Raw genomic sequence first — 17,887 nt, forward strand, 5'->3', positions numbered from 1 at the left:
AGGGTCATGTGCTATAAGTTTCTATCACCGTTTTGATTGTTACATTTTTAGGCCTACCCTACTGACAAATGTTAAAAGTTGCGTTGTTTTAAATAATTTTCTACTAATCTTGATTATTTATTGGATTATTATGTGTAATATAGTTCACACACACATGCCTCACATGTAATGCAAAGTGTGGAGAATGGTGATAATGCAAATGGGTTGGCAAGTAGGCTTAACACACGAACATGTAATACAACACAAAAACAAGGCCGACGACACGTGCGAGGTTTTGATTCAACACTCCAAATTCAGTACATCTTTGGATCCAAATCCCGTTATTACTTCATTACACTAAACACTTTCCAAAAAGAAAAACAAAAACAAAAGTTTATCTAATAAGCTTAAAAGGAATATATATGCAACGCTCACAAAGTTTTAATGTTATAGGGAAGCTTTAATAAATAGCAGTATTTTTGATAAATTTGTTAATCTATAAAACCTAATTTTTAAATACAATAGACAAACTTAAAAATCTTGTATGATATTGTTTGTTACTAAAAATGTATTTCCAATGCATTTGTCAACGAGTAAAATGGTTTATGAATAATAGATAATGAATAAGAGTTTAATTTTACAATGATGCAAGGAAATAAATACAAAATGATAGATTTAAGAGAAAGCAACACCAAATCTCTAATTACGATCTATTATCGTTTTGATTTGAACGACGTCGTTTAAATTTATTGGATAGATATTTTAGTCAATGCATTAGTTGGTCAAACAATTATTACCATTTGTCTACTAACGCAAGGTTAGTCAAAGTAGATTCGGTCTTAAATACTATATTCGGATAATTATCTTAATTGTTTTCAGATTTGTATAGGTATAAAGATCACCATTGCTTGGATGAGAAAGCTCAATTCTCTCAAATAAGTATATGTGATTAGAAGAAAAAAAACAAATTAGGCTGAAGACTATGATATTAAAATTACTTTAGAAAATAAATAAGAAACAGAGGAAAAGGTGAAGGAAAAGTCTCTCCGTTTTCTTCGTCGGCCTTCCTTTCTCCTTTTCTGTCTCTCCTTTGGCACCGAACCAAAACAAAAAACAAAGACAGAAGACAACAAACTACTACCATCAAAACAATGCCTGCGTTGAACAACTTTTCCGCCGCCGAGAAAGAAGACGACCAACTTGGTCGTACCACACAAGCTGAGGAGAAAGAAGAAGATCCGGACCACATGGATGTGATGGAAGAAGAAGAAGCGTTAGAAGAAGAAGGTAAAGGTTTGGTTTATAGTTGCATATTACTTGTGGATACGTATGTACGTGTATGTATAATGAATGTTAAAGTGATCGGCTTCTTTGATCAAATACAGGTTCCAAGGAGAGAAGTCCATCTTCTACATCAGAAGAGCAATCAGAATCAGAGTAACAACAATTCTCTTCCCTTTGCTTCTCGGTTCTCTGTACCAAATATTAAGCTCTCGTTACCAGATTTGACTTTTATGATTGTTAGTGTCACTGTTCTGCTTTGATGGGTTTGAAGCGGAACCAGTGTTCTCTGATGTCCTTAGATCTACATTCTAGAAACTGATCCGATGCATTGCATTGGTTCTTGCTTGCATGGTGTAGTTACTATCATGTTTTTACTCAAATATCAAAAAAAATTATAGCTCAAGTAGCATTGTGCTTACGTTTGATCACTAATAGGTGAGTATGACATTGTGTACATTAATCTTGATATGATTTGTCTTCCATTTTATTTAAGCTTTCTGTGTTATGATTCTCTTTTAGCTTAACGTAATTATTCTTAACATGACTATGAAATTGATTCGATGCATTGTATGGTTCTTGCTTGCATGGTATAGTACTGTCGTGTTTTTACTCAAATATCACAAAGTGTATAGTTCAGTGGCAAAATCGTTCGCCCTAATAAACCTCTCAGGCACAATTCTCGAGAAACTCCTTTGGTCACCGTTTCACGGCGTCGGCGGCGCATTTTCTCGCCAACGTCGCCTCTGTTTCCTTCCTCCCATGCTTCTCTTCACTTTGGTCTCTGTCTACTTAAGTTCTTTTGGAGTTTTTGTGTTGTCTTTTCCGTGCTCGGCTCCTCCCTCCTTTGAGATGACTCGTATGGCATTCTCTGGCGGTTTGGATACCACCGGAATTGTTTGTTTCTCCGGGGGTTCCCGGTCTACATCTCGTCCAAGCGTTTCCTCCCCTCGCTGCAGCCTCTACCTTGGCTCCTCGCTTGTCTCGTGCAGATCTGCGAGCCTTGTCTCCATCAACGTAACTCAGAGACTCTCAACCGAAGATTTTCGACGGATCTCTTCCTCCCTTCCACCGCAAGTCCTCCTTCCGCCTTTAGTTTCCGGTGACCGAACGTCTGCTGTCTGTGGGGCTCCACGCTTGACCCGCCGTTCAGATCTGGAAGCATTTTGGTTGATATGGACAATCTCACCTCGATTCACAACCACCACCTTCATCCCGACAAGGTCCCGTTTTAAAAGACTCTACTATGGATACGGCGAGGTCCGACGCGCTGACGACAGTTCTGCTCCATCTTCGATAGATGGTGGTGTGAGTCTTGTCGACTTCGGGGAGATTAACTTGCCATCAGCTGACACGCCGTGCTTCATAACCGGCGACTGCCCCTTCAAATCCGACAAGAACCCTAAGCTTTCAAGTCTCCCGATCAAGCAGGCGTTCAGTTTAAAGCCAAGAATGTTAATCTTCTGGGCCTGGCCATGTAAGATCTGTGAATCTGTTATTCATCTTGCTGGCCCACCAAATCTTAAACTCGTGTTTGATGATTTGTTAAGTGTGGCAAAGATGCAAAGGATTTCCGGTGGGTTCACCGGGGCCTTTATCTTGAGCTTAATGCCATATTTCCCTTTTACGAAGAATAGTTTACCGGTGGGTTCACCGGGTTGGTCTCTGTCATCACCATACCTCCTTTCTATGAAAGGAGAGGAATTCCCGAACTCGTTGTTGAGTTCCGGTTTCAGCTTCCTCGTCTATGAGAGCTGGTCTTCAAAGTCACTATATGTGACTATTTCTATGCTGTCCGACTTTGTCGTGAAGGTTACCCCGACGCTTTCAAGCTTCGTCTCGAATCCGCTGTCATCTTCATTTGAAGAATTATCTTGTTTAGTTTACATTGTTGTAGTTTATGTTTTCAATCAAAGAGGATGTTTAATTCCCTCTAATCGTTATAATCAAGCAGTTTGAAGAGTAATGGAATTAAGTTGTGTTAAAGAAAAAAAAAAAAAAGTATAGTTCAAGCGGCATTGTGATTAGTTTGATCTCTAGAATGTGAGTATGACATTGTGTAGATTGATCTTGAAATGATTTTATCTTCCATGTGATTAGTTTGATCTCTTGAATGTGAGTATGACATTGTGTTATGAGTCTCTAGTAGTTGATCATCTCTGACTTTTGATGAATTATTTGCAGATTTATAGAAGGTATTGATCTAGAGGATATCCGTACGTACGTGCAGTGTCCGATATGTCTAGGTACTTTCTCTTCTGCACAATTTATATTTCAAAGTCAACCAGCTTTAACTGCTCTTGCCGCCCCCATTCGTGTCAGTGTTGACTATCTAATCAATCTGTTGCACAAACTTCTTTTAGATTGTTCTTACATTGTTGTCAACTTTTCTCATGCTCTTGTTTTTTTTTTCCATTATTGCAGGAATTATAAGGAAAACAAGGACTTTCATGGAATGTCTCCATCGGTTTTGTCAAGAGTGCATTGATAAGTCAATGAGATTTGGGTATGCTTTTGATTAGTATTACATAGGGAGCTTCTTGTAAAGCTTCTTGTGAGTTTTGTTTATTAACAAAATGAATTTTCAGGAACCATGAGTGTCCTGCTTGTAGAAAACATGTAGCCAGCCGACGTTCATTAAGACCCGACCCAAAATTCGATGCTTTTATTGCAGCTATATTCGGAAATATCGATAGTTATGAGGAGCAGGTGAAGCATCTAACACTTTTATTTTTCTCCTTTAGATTATAGAGAGAACGGTTTGCTTATGAGTTCACTTTTGTTCAGGATTTGGCTTTTGATGGAGATGAGTTGGCTCGTAATATGCAGGTTCAGAACCAAAGGCTTTTGCCTCTTAAGACACTCACTTAAGTAACATTTAATGCTTCTATTACAACTTGTTCTTCTTTGGCTGCTTTTTTTGTAGATTCAAGCAACTATAGCTCAAGTATCGCAACGACAATCTGAGGCCCTTGTGAAAACAAAGTCTTCTGGTAAAGATGCACCGAGATCACAGCCTAGTGGTAGTGGCTCCAGAAGAAGAAGGAGGAACAGCAGAAACATGGAACATGATACATCACAAGCCGCCCATGATGATGATGGTGATAACAACAGAGTCAACGCTTCGTCTTCTGCTGAAATACTGCCGAGAAAAAGAAACAGGCGCTCTGCAGCTCGTTCTACAGCTCAGCCTTCTTCTTCTTCATGTCCAAGCAACAATGATAATAACTGCGCTAATGATGTCACAGAGGAAGCGCATCATAGAGACAGCAGAGGCATAGCACATGGGTTTGCATGGGGAAAAGGCGGCAGAAGGAGTAACGCAAGACAAGGGAACAATAACCAAGGAGCTAGTAGTAGTAAGAGTGTTAGGAATGCTCGCTTGAACAGACTTGTGGATTATCTCAGTACCTTAGAGAGTAACAGTGTCTAAAGATTACAGATGTTCTCTTCAGATTTTTATTGGCTTGTTTAGTTTCAAACTCAACTAGTTCTAATCCTATTCATTGGGAATAACATAAAAAAAACTATAAGTTTTGGATAACTTCATAATTTCAAATAGTTTATAAACTGCCAGTCGTTACGAGAGTTATGATGAATCATGTAGTTATTATCCAAGTGTTTCCCCTCCGTTGGCTATTTGGTATCCTTCTACTGTATATATCTTATCCGAAGTCTCCGCCATAAACAAATCATTTCTTGTGTCTGTGTTGCTACTTTCTTGCATGATATCGTTTTTCATTAGTAGATTAAGATCATACATTACTTTGATCAGACAACTTGTGCTAGTATATGCCTTCACCAGCTTGTAAATAGTAATCATTTTGAAGCCTTAGCATGTGTACAGTAATGTTTTAAAATTAAAAATGTTTTCCCTCTTCCACTTCGTCCCTACCTCGCTCATATCACGATTATATAATGAGAGTACATTGTTTACTGAAAGGTATTACAATCCATAAGTTTTATAGTCTATCTTGTTTACTTCGGCTCCTACCAGATTGTTAAAGTCCCCTATACATTTCAGGTACGTATGCATCAAAGCATTTTCAGTCACTGTATCGATTTAAGTCTTGATTACTTATTGCATATTTGTATCGTCATACTTGTTAAGACATTAACCAGAAGGTTTGAGAGACAAGATCATGGGGAAGTCTGATATAGAAATTGCAGTTCTAAGGCATAGAAAAGCCAGGATTAGGGAATTACGCCACAGGCAACTGCTTCATACTGCTGACGTTTCACCCCCTGAGGCGATCAACTACATGGCACAAGGAATATATATGGTAGCCACACAAGGTAACATTAACGCATTTAATGCGTTAATATTAGCTCAGGGAAGAGCAGTTTCTGTTCTGACAGAAATAACTCCCCAAGGAAACACAATCCTGCACCTTGCTGCCGTATATGGTCATTCCCAACTACTTGACCGTATCATCAACCATGAGGAAAGAGTTTTGGGAATCCCACGCCTAGTTCCTAATAATTATCAAAGACTTTTGTTAAGACCAAACTCCAAAGGACCCTTCCTCTCCATGTAGCAGCTCCCGGAGGCCACGCACCGGCTGTGGTCGTTCTTATTAACCACATAAACCAACTTCCGCTTGGAATGCAAATTTTCCTGAGAGAAGGAAGACAGGTAGACGTTGGAGATGTTTGGGTAGTGCAGAACAATGAAGGAAACACTGCCCTGCACCTAGCCTTGAAAGCAAATCATCAACAAGTTGCTTTGCTTCTCGTTGGACTCGATCAAAGGGTTTCTTTCGTTCCTAACGAAGAGAGAGCATCGCCCTTGTACATGGCAGCTGAAGCTGGAGATGCGTTACTTGTGGGCCAAATGTTAAATGAACCTGCTACTCGCTTTGAAGGAAAATCAGTTGTGCATGCTGCAATCAAAAGCAGAAATATAGGTTAGTTTTATTTTTCTTCTTTGTGGTAAAAGGTTTCATTCTTAGAATTGTTTCTTGGTTCTTCAGTTCTTCTTTATCATACTTTTTTTGTGTGTAACTAATCATTTTTTTAAAAAAATATGGCAGCTATCTTAAATCTTCTGTTAGTTCCCAACCGCCAAAACCTCTTCAACGCAAGGGATGAAGAAAAAAGGAGCGTTCTCTCATATGCAGCTTCCGTAGGATATGATGATGGAGTACAACGTCTATTACAGGCGTTTGAAAATATTGCTTATGTTAGGGATCCTGATGGCTTCTTCCCCATCCATTCTGCTTGCAGAAGAGGTCATTTGGGCGCTCTGCAGGCTATCTTGCAATCCTGTCCTGACACTATAGAGCTACTTAACCTACAAGGTCAAAATGTCCTCCACGTTGCAGCTGAATGTGGGAAAACCGAAGTTGTCAAATACATTCTCAGAAACGAACAGTATGCAAACCTCATAAATCAGAAGGATCATACAGGAAACACTCCACTACACTTGGCTACAGTGTTCTGGTATCCAATGATTGTCCATATACTTACAAAGGATGAAAGGGTTAACGTGGGTGAACAGAACAAATTGGGCTTTACAGCTCTTGATGCAGCTGAGGAATGTATGGATTTGAACCCCACTTTCCGTGAGGTACACTCTTTAGCTTTGTATATCTTCCCTTGAGTCTCTCTAGAGTCAAGACTCACACTATCTGATAACCGCATAGGGCTACACAGGAAAGGTTTACATTTACTTTTTACATTGCAGCGACTGACATGGATGGCTTTAGTATGTGTTGGTACACCAAGAGCTCTAAAATTGATGCCCTATGACTCATTTTTGGCACCTGTGCCTCAGGAAGGAATCATCCAGTCCAATGAGATGCCATCTGCCAAAAAATACAAGGATAGAGTTAACACCCTGCTGTTGTTGGCTATACTCGTTGCGACTGTTGCATTTTCTGCAGGTTTCAGTGTGACAAAAGTACCTGAGGGAGAAAAACATTGGTATAAACCAGTTGCGTTGCAAGTCTTTGTGGTTTCAAACACAATAGCGATGTACAGTTCTGTTCTCACAACTGTTGCTCTCATATGGGCACAGCTAGGCGATCTGGTGTTGATCCTCAATGTCTTCAAGGTGGCGCTGCCGCTTCTTGGCATAGCTCTTATTTTCATGTCATTTGCTTTTCTAGCTGGTATGTTTGTAGTGGTGGGAAACCAGCTGTGGCTTCATGTGTTGCTCCTTGCATCAGGCGGCATCTTCTTGGGCATGCTTGTTCTGCTGGTTGTTCCTTTTGTCTGCCCTTATACTTCAAAACCATCCCTTTTCAGGTATGTCTGGCGTTACCCTTTTTGGCTTCTTCTTATGCTCATTGTGCGGGATGATAACGACGATGACTTGGAATGAAACCAGAAGCTCTCTATTGTTATATCCGTTTTTGTCTCGAGCATTATTTGATTTATTTCTGGTTTTTAGTTGTTTCTCTCTGCAATCTACCATGTAAAACAAAAAAAAAAATTATTCTAGAACATGTATTTCAAATTTTCAATGGATGAATCAATAACTTCTTCACAACAATTGATCTATTCTCGATGATAATATCAATGTTCTAATTTTGTAAAACCTTAAATCTGTTCTGCAGTTGGAAATTCATGTTAAGCTTATCTAATGAATCTGACAACTTTGCAGTAACATGAGCCTTTATACTTGTGATGTCTGAATGCTGAACATTTGATTAAGGACACATAAGAGAACGTCAAACATGAAACAAGTTTTTATATCATCACTGTAATCATTTCAAGTTTAATACATTTAAATAAGGGCATTGGGCACATAAGAGAATGTAATACTACAACTATATTAGTAAGTCCTAAGGGAATGTAGGTTCAAGCACTCATGAACATTTCAGCTGCTTCCAGGAAAAGTCTGCTGCATGCAAACTATCTCATCTGACCAGCTGAAGCACTGGTAGCTGCAGACACAGTTGGAGGAGCCATCATAGTTCTTCTCTCGGTTCTTTTGATCACTCTAAGATTTGGTGATTTTGGTTTCGTTATCTCCTTGCTGGACCTGTGTTTGACATAATGTTTTAATCAATAGGTTTCTAAAACACCAGAAGATTGGTCTTGTTTTTCTTTCTAAAACAAGAGAACTTACTTCTGAGGTAAGAAGGGTTTGTTGAACTTAGGCACAGGTCTAGCATGAGGAACCATCGTCTTTCTCATTTGCTTTAGAAACCTCTCTTCCTCCACCTGGTCAAGAGTTTTTCAAAGTTTTTTTTATTACATTTGAGCAAACTTTGTGAGATATATATTTACCAGTTAAGTGTGTGTTTGTCCATACCATTTTCGCAGCTTCACTCTCTTCACGGTATCTCTTGTACTGATTCTCCTTCTCTTTGATCTGTTGATCCAGAAAGAATGATAATTTGTCAGTTCAGAGCTTGTGTAAGCAAGCATTCCTTAATTGTTGAAATGACAGAAAGCCTTACTTTCTGATCAAAGTCTGCTCTCTCAACAGCTCGAGTCTCTACATGGAGGTTGAACTCCTGAATCTCTGTGAGAGGCTTTCGTACTTTCTCTGGAACAGGGATTGGGTCCCTGTGTTCATTACACAAGCTATAGTTAGCTTTTTCGAAAAAAAATTCTGGATATATGAAAATAGCAAAAGGCGACTTACTCTTTTATAACTGGTTGTGCTTTGAAGAGTCTCTTCTGCGCTTCTTCTCTCTCCATTCTCATCCTCTCTTCCCTTTCTCTACGCACTTCATCTTCGTGCCTCACTAGACTCTCTAACTGGAACGGTTCTGGCTTTGTGCATTGCTTGGGTTCTGGTTTTTGTGGTACCTGAGAGAGTTGGAACACGTAAGATTTTCAACACCATCATCTCTTTCCCAACTCCAAAAAAAATGAAGCAAGGAAGGTATTGCATACCACGGGATAGTCGGTTGTGTAAGGATATGGGTTTGCTTTTGGAACTCTGGCCCTTTCATCTCCTATCAGCTTCTGAGTGATCTCCATTACAAACTTTTTCTCCTTTTCAGCGCCTCGTTCCTGGATGTCACAAAGTAATAAAACAGACGGTCAGTAAAGTTTGGTGGCCAAGTCATGTCACTTTTGTTTGTTCGTAGTAGTACATACTTCTGTCCTTAGGTTGAAGGGATTTGGAGCAGTATTCCTTGGTAGAGGCTTTTCATGGCAAGAGTCAGAGGTCAGTGAGAGCTGACAAGAAGAAGTTGTGTCAAACACGATTATATCCAGTCGAACATAAAACTTGCATAAAAAGCAGGCTCTATTAGTTGAAATATACTAAATACCTTGTCGAATATATCTACGACAGGACATGGCTGAGATATCCTCTCATCTGTCGCAAAGTGGAACTCTTGAGGTATGGTTATGTGCTTCTTCATGTTGCAAAAGATGCCCATCTCTCCTTTACTTTCAAATATCTGGATGGGTTTATGTGCTTACAAGTTAGATCGATATATATATATGAAGTAGATGTAAGTTATCTATATCACTTGTTTAATGTAAGTTATCTATATCACTTGTTTAGTAGTACCTTTTTGTTTAAAGGTTTTGCTTTGAATTTTGGTGCCTTCTCTAGTTCCTCTTGCTCAAGTTCCGCAGTAGTTTTTGCTTTAGTAGGACGAGCTCTTAGCATCGTTTGGAGCACTGGGCTCTTTGGTGCAGTAAGGTGAGGAGGCCTACAATCATTATGCTGGGTGCAAGGAAAACAGATGTATCAGATGGCATGAAACCTAGTGTTATATACATACATAAAACATTTCTGTAGCCAAAGAGTAAGTTCCATACCTGCTTAGACACTTCGGTTGAAGCAATTGAAGATGTCTCTGCATGTTGGCTAGCCCTAGCCATTGTTTCAAGATGAAATTCCTGCAATTAGTAAGATATGAGCGTCTTGTAGATCAATAACAGATTCGTTTCTAAAATGATCACTCTCTGAATGTCTGTCTCTACCTGAAATTCTGGCAGTTGTGGTGTGCTTCTTTGAGGCGCAGGCAAAGCTGGAGCTGCCAAAATCTGCATCAAAAAAAGAGAACGCATTGTTTTGTTTTAGATTTCTATTTATGACGTATAGATATGTACCACAGTGAAACCAAATGCATTACCTTCTTGTTCACAGGTCGAGCTTTAAACTTGGGAATCTTTGCCAACATCTCTTCCTCAAGCTCTGCACTGCTCTTCACTCTTACAGGACGAGCTCGTTGGGATGTCACAAATTCAGGCTCCTTTGGTCTTGTCAGTGTCAACTTAGTTCGGTTCTGCGCAAGGAAAGCAGCAGCGTCCTGGAAGTTAATTGAAGATATTCCAAGAAAACAAAAAGATACGAGTAAATTAAAAGGATCAAGAGATTACTTGTGGAAGAGAAGGGTTGGCATGAGGAAGTGACAAGTCTCGCGTGCTTGTTTGGAACTTTTTCATCAACTCAGCAGTTGACATAAAAGGTGCAACTTGCTCACGGACATAAACCTAAAGAGTGAACATAAGAGTTAAGAACCAGGGCCTATCAAAAAACTTTATAAGCATCCATGAAGCAGAACGTACCTTCCTGTTCTCCTTGGGAGTTTGCTTAGTGACCGAAGGGCATACGTTGAAACCGGTGTTAACGAGACCTTGTCTTGTCTTGTGGAGCAGAGTTGTTGGTTTTGGATTTAGAATCTAGGAAAAAACAATGATGATGAGGTAACAGTTTCAGTCATGGAGTGAGATATGTAGTCAAGCTTGCTGTTATTGAAAATTTTGGCTCACCTGTCTTGATTTTCCATCATCTAGCTTTTGCTTTTTGATGGCTTGGTTATCCTGAATCAGACTGGTAGTGCCAGCTATGTTCTTGGGACTCGTTTCCCTGCAAGGAGGCATCATAACACATAACAAAACGATTACTAGAGGAACCTGAAACCAGATTCGGGTATGGAATGTTTATGAAGAGTGTACCTTTTCACACTTTTCTGATTAGTTCCTTTCAGTTGAGAAGACGAGTGTGGCTGATTTTTCGGCCTAAGCGCAGATGGATTCCTCAAAAGACTAGCTATCTTTCTAGCAGTTTGCTGCTTCTTAAGATCCATTGACTTTCCTCCATGAGATGACTGCAGTGGTGGTTTGGGTGTGCAAGCTTCTGTCCTAGAAGGAGGAATGTTCTCCTTGTTTTCTATCTGCTTAGGCGTTTTCTCCCTGGTATTGCTGTTGAATGAACACGAAGAAAGAGTATTAGAAAAGCCTCTCATCTCACTAAAACGCCATTACAAACTCCCAAAAAAAAAAAGATAAATAAAGAACCTTGCATCTGCTGCGTCCTTGGAACGGCTGTGAGTTGGCTTAATTGTGCTTGCTTCAGTAGTATCACCTTCCTCTTTCTTAGCCTCAGAGATAATATCACTCTCCGGTTGTGAAGCAATAGTTGCAGCTACTGGCTCTGAAGGCTCTTCATCCTGCAAAGTGCTCATATTCAGAAAGATTACAAAATTGAATACTTGCAATTGATATATAATCATTGCTGAATTGAGGCAAAACCTTTATTCGTTTATCTTCTTCTTCTTCTTCATTGAAGTTACACATGGTCTCTACCTTGAAACATCTCCTTGCTTTGATTCTAGGAACCGATGCTACACACACACACACACACACAAAACTTGAATTAAAACTTTGAACATAAAGTTATCTTGATTCAACTTGCAATCCCTAATCAGAACTCCAAACCCCAGATCTAACAACGATTCTCGAAACCTAGGGATCTAGCGATCAAACGAAGATACTCACGAGAAGGCGCGCAGCTCAGAGCCGATGCAAACCAGAGCTCAGCTCGGCGAGCCTCGCCCTCCGTCTCGCCGTTAACGAAATCGAACCATCGCGGCGCCAAGAACTCGTACGTCTGATCAACGATCGCCGTCGCGGCACTGCCGATTGGTTCCTCCGTCGTTCCTTCCATGCCTATATCGGATCGAATCGCAGAACTAGGGGGAGAGAGATGTTCTTTCTTTGGCTCCTTCTTTGCAGAGGGAATGTGTCTGTCTGTATAATAATAATCTGAATAAAAAAGGGAGAAGGAACGATCACAACGGTCAGATTTTGAATAAAGATTTTTTTTCTTTTTCTGCATCGGCTCCTCCTGTCTCTAACGGCTATATTTTTCTCCAGCCATTCTTCATCCTTGAAACTGCGTCGTTTTGATGATTATCTCCCTTGTTTCACGACGTCGTTTCATCACCAATGAAATTTTGTTTTACTGATCAACTAATATGAGACGTGTGTTTTTGTATATATTATCGATAATTTTTTTTATATTTGATCATTTTATTTATACATATACAATATTTTTTTGTTGTTATTATATAATTTCTTTCCGATGGACCGGATCAATTTTTATTAAAAATTGTGGAACTAAACTATAATTAATATATCATGGGTTGATCGGATTGGACATTAAATAAATTATGACACAAAAACCTTATTTTTTTCACAGAACACATTTTTGAAAAAATGAATAGTAGTATTGTTTCCACTTTTCTACGGTTGAATTATTTTGACATTTATCTTACATATGGTTTTGAAAGGTTTCAGATTAACCATCGAATTGATACATGTCATTTTGATGTTTTTAATCGTATGCTTAAAGAAAACTTACATTTTTCTAATTTAGAGTCATTTTAAAAAATTCAAAATATAACATATAAAAAAATCTAACATATAAGAAAAATATAACATATAAGGTTTCCTCATTTTTGTAATTTAAAGTCGTTTAAATTTTTTTAAAATATAACATATAAGATTTCCTCATTTTTGTAATTTAAAGTCATTTAGAAAAAATTAAAAATATAACATATAAGAAAAAAATCTATTTAGTCATAGTCATTAATTGTCATCAAATGATAAATTAATCTTTATTAGTCATAATAATTAATTGTCATATATATATATAGTCATTAATTATCATATATATATATGTTAATCATATTATGTAATTTTGTACTCTCTCTTTTCTGAAATATAAGATGTTTAGAATAATTTTTATGTTCAATATATAAGATGTTTTCATCTTTCTAGGTAACTTTAAGTTTATCAAAAACTGTGTAGTCAATCAAATTTAATAGTTCTATTTTGTAATTGGTTGAGTAATTTTTAGTTTATAATTTTCATGATATTTTTTTAGGTAAAAAGTAACTTTTTGATAAGTGTGTACTACCTAAAACATCTTATATTTAGGAACAGAAGGAATAGCTTTTATTTAAGGAATGAATACACGTTTCTTATATTTTCGGTTAATATAATGTTCCGTATTAATTAGATTTTGACCAACATTTTTTTCAATTGATTCTTAAGATGTCACGTAAGTTAAATTGTCATTATAATCAAGTGACACCTAAACTGCTAAACATAATCTCTTTTTAATTAGTATAAATTTAAGATTACAACTTTTTAAATAATCATTAATTAATATAGAAGGGATTTGTTCCTTCCACGTGTCTCTATTTAGCGCTTTATTACAGCAATCAGTGTCTCTCTTCACTAAGGGCATCATTATTTGGAGGCCCTTAAGACATCCCTTAGAGGAAGGGGGTGGGAACCGAGGAAGAAAGAGAAGGGAAAAGCCCTTAATTAAGGGTTGTCCCTTACTCTCCAACGACCAAAAAAAAAAAAAAAACAAAACAAAACAAGGGACTTTCTTTCTCTCTCTCTTCGTCCCACCAATAATGATGCCCTAAATGCGCAAACGTACTTCAAGGTCCCTTCGAACCGATTGCAATAAATCTTCATCAGATTATTACTACTAAACAAATTTTGCCGTGAAAACAATAAGATTGGATGACAAAGAAAAAAACAATAAAATTGTTTCGAGATAAACACCAAATTTGAGCTAGTACTATCAATATAGAGTCTCTCTCTTTCCTCCATTCTCTCTCCAAAATCTTTCACGGAAGAGATGATGAGAGTACTCAGATTTTTGTGTGTTTCTGATCAGTTGATCAGATGTTTGTCTATGGAAAGCGATGGTTCTCTTAACACTGGTTTTGCCGGTTTTTGATTCTGGGAAGTGGTGAACCTTTTCATTGTCTTCGCCGACTCACCACCGGGGTTCTCCCGGTTCCGTTTGATCATCGTTTTAGTGGTTCTTTGTTCAATTGATTCTTCCTCTCAATCTTTGATTATCGATTCCTCTCCTTGTTAAAGGCGTTTTTTTATCTTCGAGCTCTTTCTCTGTCTTTAAAGATGATCGGTGTGTATGTAGGAATCTCGATGATTAATTTAGATTGAAGTCGATTGATTTGTTTGAAGCGCTTGATCTGTCAAGCCTGATTCTTCGGCTGATCTGGGTTGAGAGCCGTTCGTTTTGAACGGTTTCTTCTTCGATTAAGTCTCGTCGACGGTAGAGCTCCGCCGTATCGTCTTGCTGGCTCCGGAGGGAAGCTGTCTCTCTCGCGTCTTGACGCGTGGCCATTGATTGCTGGGCAATCGACCATGTGGTGGAAGCCTGAAGATCACTTCTCCAACGGTTTTCTTTTGGGTTTACGGTCCAAAAATTTTATGTATGATGGTCTTTTGTTTTAGGTCTTTTATCTTTCTTTTTTGGATCGGGTTTTGTCTTTGTTTGGATCTTCACCTTTAATAAAATTCAGTGGAAAAAAAAAACATCAAATTTAGAAGCTTTGGAATTTGCAGAACAATGACGCACGTAAGGACATATAGACAATTTTAAATTCCAAATTAGAGTCACAGTGATGCCAAAAATGTATACCGATCCAAAAACATTGCACTTATTCAAACCGGAAATAATGGCACTAAACAGAAACAAAAAACAATGTTCCTTTTGCCGTCAAACAATACTAGTATAGTTATCGTTTAGTATTATTTAGTGTAAAATACCGCTTCATTTGTATTTCTGTTTATATAATTCTATCCAATTCCAAAAGAAAACACATATTCGAACTTGATTTATTCTAAACTTTGGACGTAAAAGTCATCGAAAATATTAATATATGAGCTGAGACTATGAAGGTAGAAACCAAAAATGTATTTACTTCCTCACAGCCACGCAACCAATCGAAAGCGTGACACTTGTACATACACATGCATCCTGCCTTTGAGAAAATACAAGAATATGTATATTTAATTAATCTATAACCCGATGATAAATGGCGTATGAAATATAAAGACGTATTTTCTGAAACATCTTTTGTAGCTGGATTTGTATTTAATCTCGTGCATATCCTTTCTGTGTTGCAAAGTCTTGTTAGATTCGATGTACGAAAATTATGTACCCTCTAAATTTATATAATATAAAATTAAATATGCCACTAAATTATTGAATCATGTACATTAATCAAACTAGTTCATTTTTAGGTTCGTACGATTTACAAATTTAATAATTTTGTAATGAAAAAAGTTGTTTTTCTACTTATTTATTAATTTGACAAGAAAACAAATCGAAAAAGGAAGAGATAGTTAATGGAAATTGATAAGGGAGAGAGAAGAGGAGGTGGTGACTGTGATGATGAAAACATAAGCACATGTGTTAGGTCCGAAGCAAGGAGAGAAAGGCAGCTCCTGCTTCTTTGCATGAGACCTCTCTCTTGCTCTTCTCTTCTCTTGCCACGACTCCTCTCCCCCATACCATATCACACTTCTCCCTTCAACTTTTGTCTTCTTATTACATCTCATCACCATTCATAAAATAAATGTAATAATCTAAATAAGCTAAAACTAACAATATTTTAATGCAAGTTATAACTTATTCTCATGTCTGTATCCATACTCAAACCCCCATATAAATAGACCGCATGCAATATCATGTTCTCTCATCTTGCACTCATCTCTCAAAACTATAACACAAGAATAAACAAAACACGTCTTCTTGTTATTAGTCATGGACATCGTGAGACCAACGGTGGAGATTCCACCTCGAAAGCTTCTCTCGTCTTCCAAGTCTTTTTCAGGGGAGGCTTCCCCTCGTTCTTCGCCGCGTAAACATAACTGGAACAACAAGAGCAACAAGACCTCTACATCTGAACAAGAAGAGGACAGCTTCAACGAAGACAACACCAACACCAACACCAACAACAACAAAGATGCTAAAGAGTATTGTTATGATTCCGACACCGATGATCCTTACGCGAGCGACCATTTCCGTATGTTCGAATTCAAGATCCGACGTTGCACCCGTAGCCGAAGCCACGACTGGACTGACTGTCCCTTTGCTCATCCCGGAGAGAAAGCTCGCCGTCGTGATCCTCGTAGGTTTCAATACTCGGGTGAGGTTTGTCCCGAGTTTCGTCGTGGTGGTGATTGTAGCCGTGGAGACGACTGTGAGTTTGCTCATGGAGTCTTTGAGTGTTGGCTCCATCCCATTCGTTACCGTACTGAGGCTTGTAAAGATGGTAAACACTGTAAGAGAAAAGTATGTTTCTTCGCTCATTCGCCACGTCAGCTTAGGGTTCTTCCGCCGGAAAATGATTCCGGCGGCTCATCAGCCTCTACGTCTCAAGCCAAGAATCAGAATCCTTGCTGTTTGTTTTGTAGCGGTTCTCCGACGAGTACTCTTTTGGGTAACTTGTCTCATCTTTCTCGATCTCCCTCCTCATCTCCACCTCTTTCTCCGGCTCACAAAGCCGCTGCCTTCTCACGGCTGAGGAGTTGCGCCGCTTCTGCTGCAGCCGCAGGGTCGGTTAACTATAAAGATGTTTTAAACGAGCTTGTTAATTCGTTGGATTCTATTACCCTAGCGGAAGCCTTGCAGGTGAGTTCCCCTTCTCCTTCGCCTGTTTCTGCGGCAGCTGCGGCGTTTGCCTCGTCCTGCGGTTTGAGCACTCAGCGTCTCCATATCCAACAACAGCAACAAAGCAGTCCTTTACAATTCGCGCTCTCGCCTTCCACTCCAAGCTACCTAACCAATTCGCCTAGGGCAAGCTTCTTCAGCGATGATTACACTCCTCGCCAGCGAGAAGTGAATGAGTTTACACCCTCGGCGGTTAGGGAGAAGACTAGGTTTGAGGATGGTTCTTGTGGCGACCCTGATATTGGATGGGTGAATGATCTCTTGACTTGATAGATCCACGAGTGTATATTCTGGTGGAGATTAATTTACGTTCATGAATCATGGGGAATATGATCAGTGCCAACGGTTTGGTCAGTATGCATGGAGGGATTGTTGTTGAAATTGTTTTCGAGATTTTATTGTTTTACGGATCTCCACGGGAGCTAATTAAGAATCGTCTGTATTGTCTTTGTTTCTAGAATTCTATCTTTTTGGTTGGATTTTACCCAATAATATGTTTGAACTTGTATCATGTGGACTCGGATTGTATAATGTTTCACTATTTCTATGAATATTTTCGCTTCAGTGTATATTTCTTTCCGTCACATCGTTAACAATGGATTTGGACTATTTACTGTCCATCATTATGGATTTTGATAACAGATGATATATTAGGAATGAAATAAATTGCAGGATGTTTAGGACGCGTAATAAGGACGTACGTATAAACTATAATTGAACAGGCCATGCTTAGGCTTAGTTAGAATCAAACAGAGTTGGAAAGTGGATGTATATGAATATTATACCCGTTCCTTTTGAAGAAAACGATGGTCGATGGTATATCATTCTTGAAAGTGTTCATCTAATTACAAAACGTGTTTGTCCATGAGTAATGAAATAAGTTATTATTGAATAGAATAAAACAGCTTGTCTATTCTC

At 38.6% G+C, this 17,887-nt stretch overlaps 4 protein-coding genes across 4 annotated transcripts; 3 read left to right on the top strand and 1 right to left on the bottom strand.

Annotated features, from left to right (window-relative positions):
- Window positions 1-954: 954 nt before the first annotated feature.
- LOC106293232 (putative E3 ubiquitin-protein ligase RING1b) lies at window positions 955-4,731 on the top strand. Its single transcript, XM_013728886.1, has 7 exons — window positions 955-1,266; window positions 1,365-1,416; window positions 3,445-3,506; window positions 3,685-3,766; window positions 3,849-3,969; window positions 4,048-4,089; window positions 4,187-4,731. Exons 1-7 carry the CDS (start codon window positions 1,131-1,133, stop codon window positions 4,691-4,693), a joined length of 1,002 nt encoding a protein of 333 aa, XP_013584340.1. The 5' UTR covers window positions 955-1,130; the 3' UTR covers window positions 4,694-4,731.
- Window positions 4,732-5,402: 671 nt separating this feature from the next.
- LOC106344224 (ankyrin repeat-containing protein At5g02620-like) lies at window positions 5,403-7,585 on the top strand. The gene is made up of 4 exons (XM_013783637.1): window positions 5,403-5,556; window positions 5,799-6,167; window positions 6,294-6,829; window positions 6,947-7,585. Exons 1-4 carry the CDS (start codon window positions 5,403-5,405, stop codon window positions 7,583-7,585), a joined length of 1,698 nt encoding a protein of 565 aa, XP_013639091.1.
- Window positions 7,586-7,939: 354 nt separating this feature from the next.
- Window positions 7,940-12,210, bottom strand: LOC106343962 (protein TPX2-like). Its single transcript, XM_013783328.1, has 19 exons — window positions 11,959-12,210; window positions 11,713-11,804; window positions 11,479-11,630; window positions 11,137-11,382; window positions 10,951-11,047; window positions 10,747-10,860; window positions 10,558-10,671; window positions 10,311-10,463; window positions 10,159-10,221; window positions 9,994-10,074; window positions 9,740-9,898; window positions 9,495-9,626; window positions 9,319-9,399; window positions 9,112-9,231; window positions 8,858-9,024; window positions 8,670-8,778; window positions 8,522-8,581; window positions 8,336-8,430; window positions 7,940-8,248 (listed from the first exon to the last, which is right to left on the bottom strand). Exons 1-19 carry the CDS (start codon window positions 12,125-12,127, stop codon window positions 8,119-8,121), a joined length of 2,334 nt encoding a protein of 777 aa, XP_013638782.1. The 5' UTR covers window positions 12,128-12,210; the 3' UTR covers window positions 7,940-8,118.
- A 3,801-nt stretch (window positions 12,211-16,011) lies between these two features.
- LOC106293418 (zinc finger CCCH domain-containing protein 2-like) lies at window positions 16,012-17,528 on the top strand. Its single transcript, XM_013729098.1, has one exon. The coding sequence runs from the start codon at window positions 16,061-16,063 to the stop codon at window positions 17,237-17,239; it is 1,179 nt and encodes a 392-aa protein (XP_013584552.1). The 5' UTR covers window positions 16,012-16,060; the 3' UTR covers window positions 17,240-17,528.
- The last annotated feature ends 359 nt before the right edge of the window (window positions 17,529-17,887 follow it).

Source organism: Brassica oleracea, chromosome C5 (genome assembly GCF_000695525.1).
Source record: "Brassica oleracea var. oleracea cultivar TO1000 chromosome C5, BOL, whole genome shotgun sequence".
NCBI classification, from domain to species: Eukaryota; Viridiplantae; Streptophyta; class Magnoliopsida; order Brassicales; family Brassicaceae; genus Brassica; species Brassica oleracea.

What these genes read in the sequence shown, in the direction of transcription:
- LOC106293232 (XM_013728886.1), top strand. Translation starts at nt 1,131, where the DNA reads ATGCCTGCGTTGAACAACTTTTCCGCCGCCGAGAAAGAAGACGACCAA. An exon ending in GAAGAGCAATCAGAATCAGA is followed by an intron (nt 1,417 to 3,444) that starts GTAACAACAATT and finishes AATTATTTGCAG; the next exon opens with ATTTATAGAAGGTATTGATC. An exon ending in GATAAGTCAATGAGATTTGG is followed by an intron (nt 3,767 to 3,848) that starts GTATGCTTTTGA and finishes ATGAATTTTCAG; the next exon opens with GAACCATGAGTGTCCTGCTT.
- LOC106344224 (XM_013783637.1), top strand. Translation starts at nt 5,403, where the DNA reads ATGGGGAAGTCTGATATAGAAATTGCAGTTCTAAGGCATAGAAAAGCC. An exon ending in ATATATGGTAGCCACACAAG is followed by an intron (nt 5,557 to 5,798) that starts GTAACATTAACG and finishes CTCTCCATGTAG; the next exon opens with CAGCTCCCGGAGGCCACGCA. An exon ending in AATCAAAAGCAGAAATATAG is followed by an intron (nt 6,168 to 6,293) that starts GTTAGTTTTATT and finishes AAAATATGGCAG; the next exon opens with CTATCTTAAATCTTCTGTTA.
- LOC106343962 (XM_013783328.1), bottom strand. Translation starts at nt 12,127, where the DNA reads ATGGAAGGAACGACGGAGGAACCAATCGGCAGTGCCGCGACGGCGATC. An exon ending in AAGAAGATAAACGAATAAAG is followed by an intron (nt 11,631 to 11,712) that starts GTTTTGCCTCAA and finishes AGCACTTTGCAG; the next exon opens with GATGAAGAGCCTTCAGAGCC. An exon ending in CAAAACCTTTAAACAAAAAG is followed by an intron (nt 9,627 to 9,739) that starts GTACTACTAAAC and finishes AAACCCATCCAG; the next exon opens with ATATTTGAAAGTAAAGGAGA.
- LOC106293418 (XM_013729098.1), top strand. Translation starts at nt 16,061, where the DNA reads ATGGACATCGTGAGACCAACGGTGGAGATTCCACCTCGAAAGCTTCTC.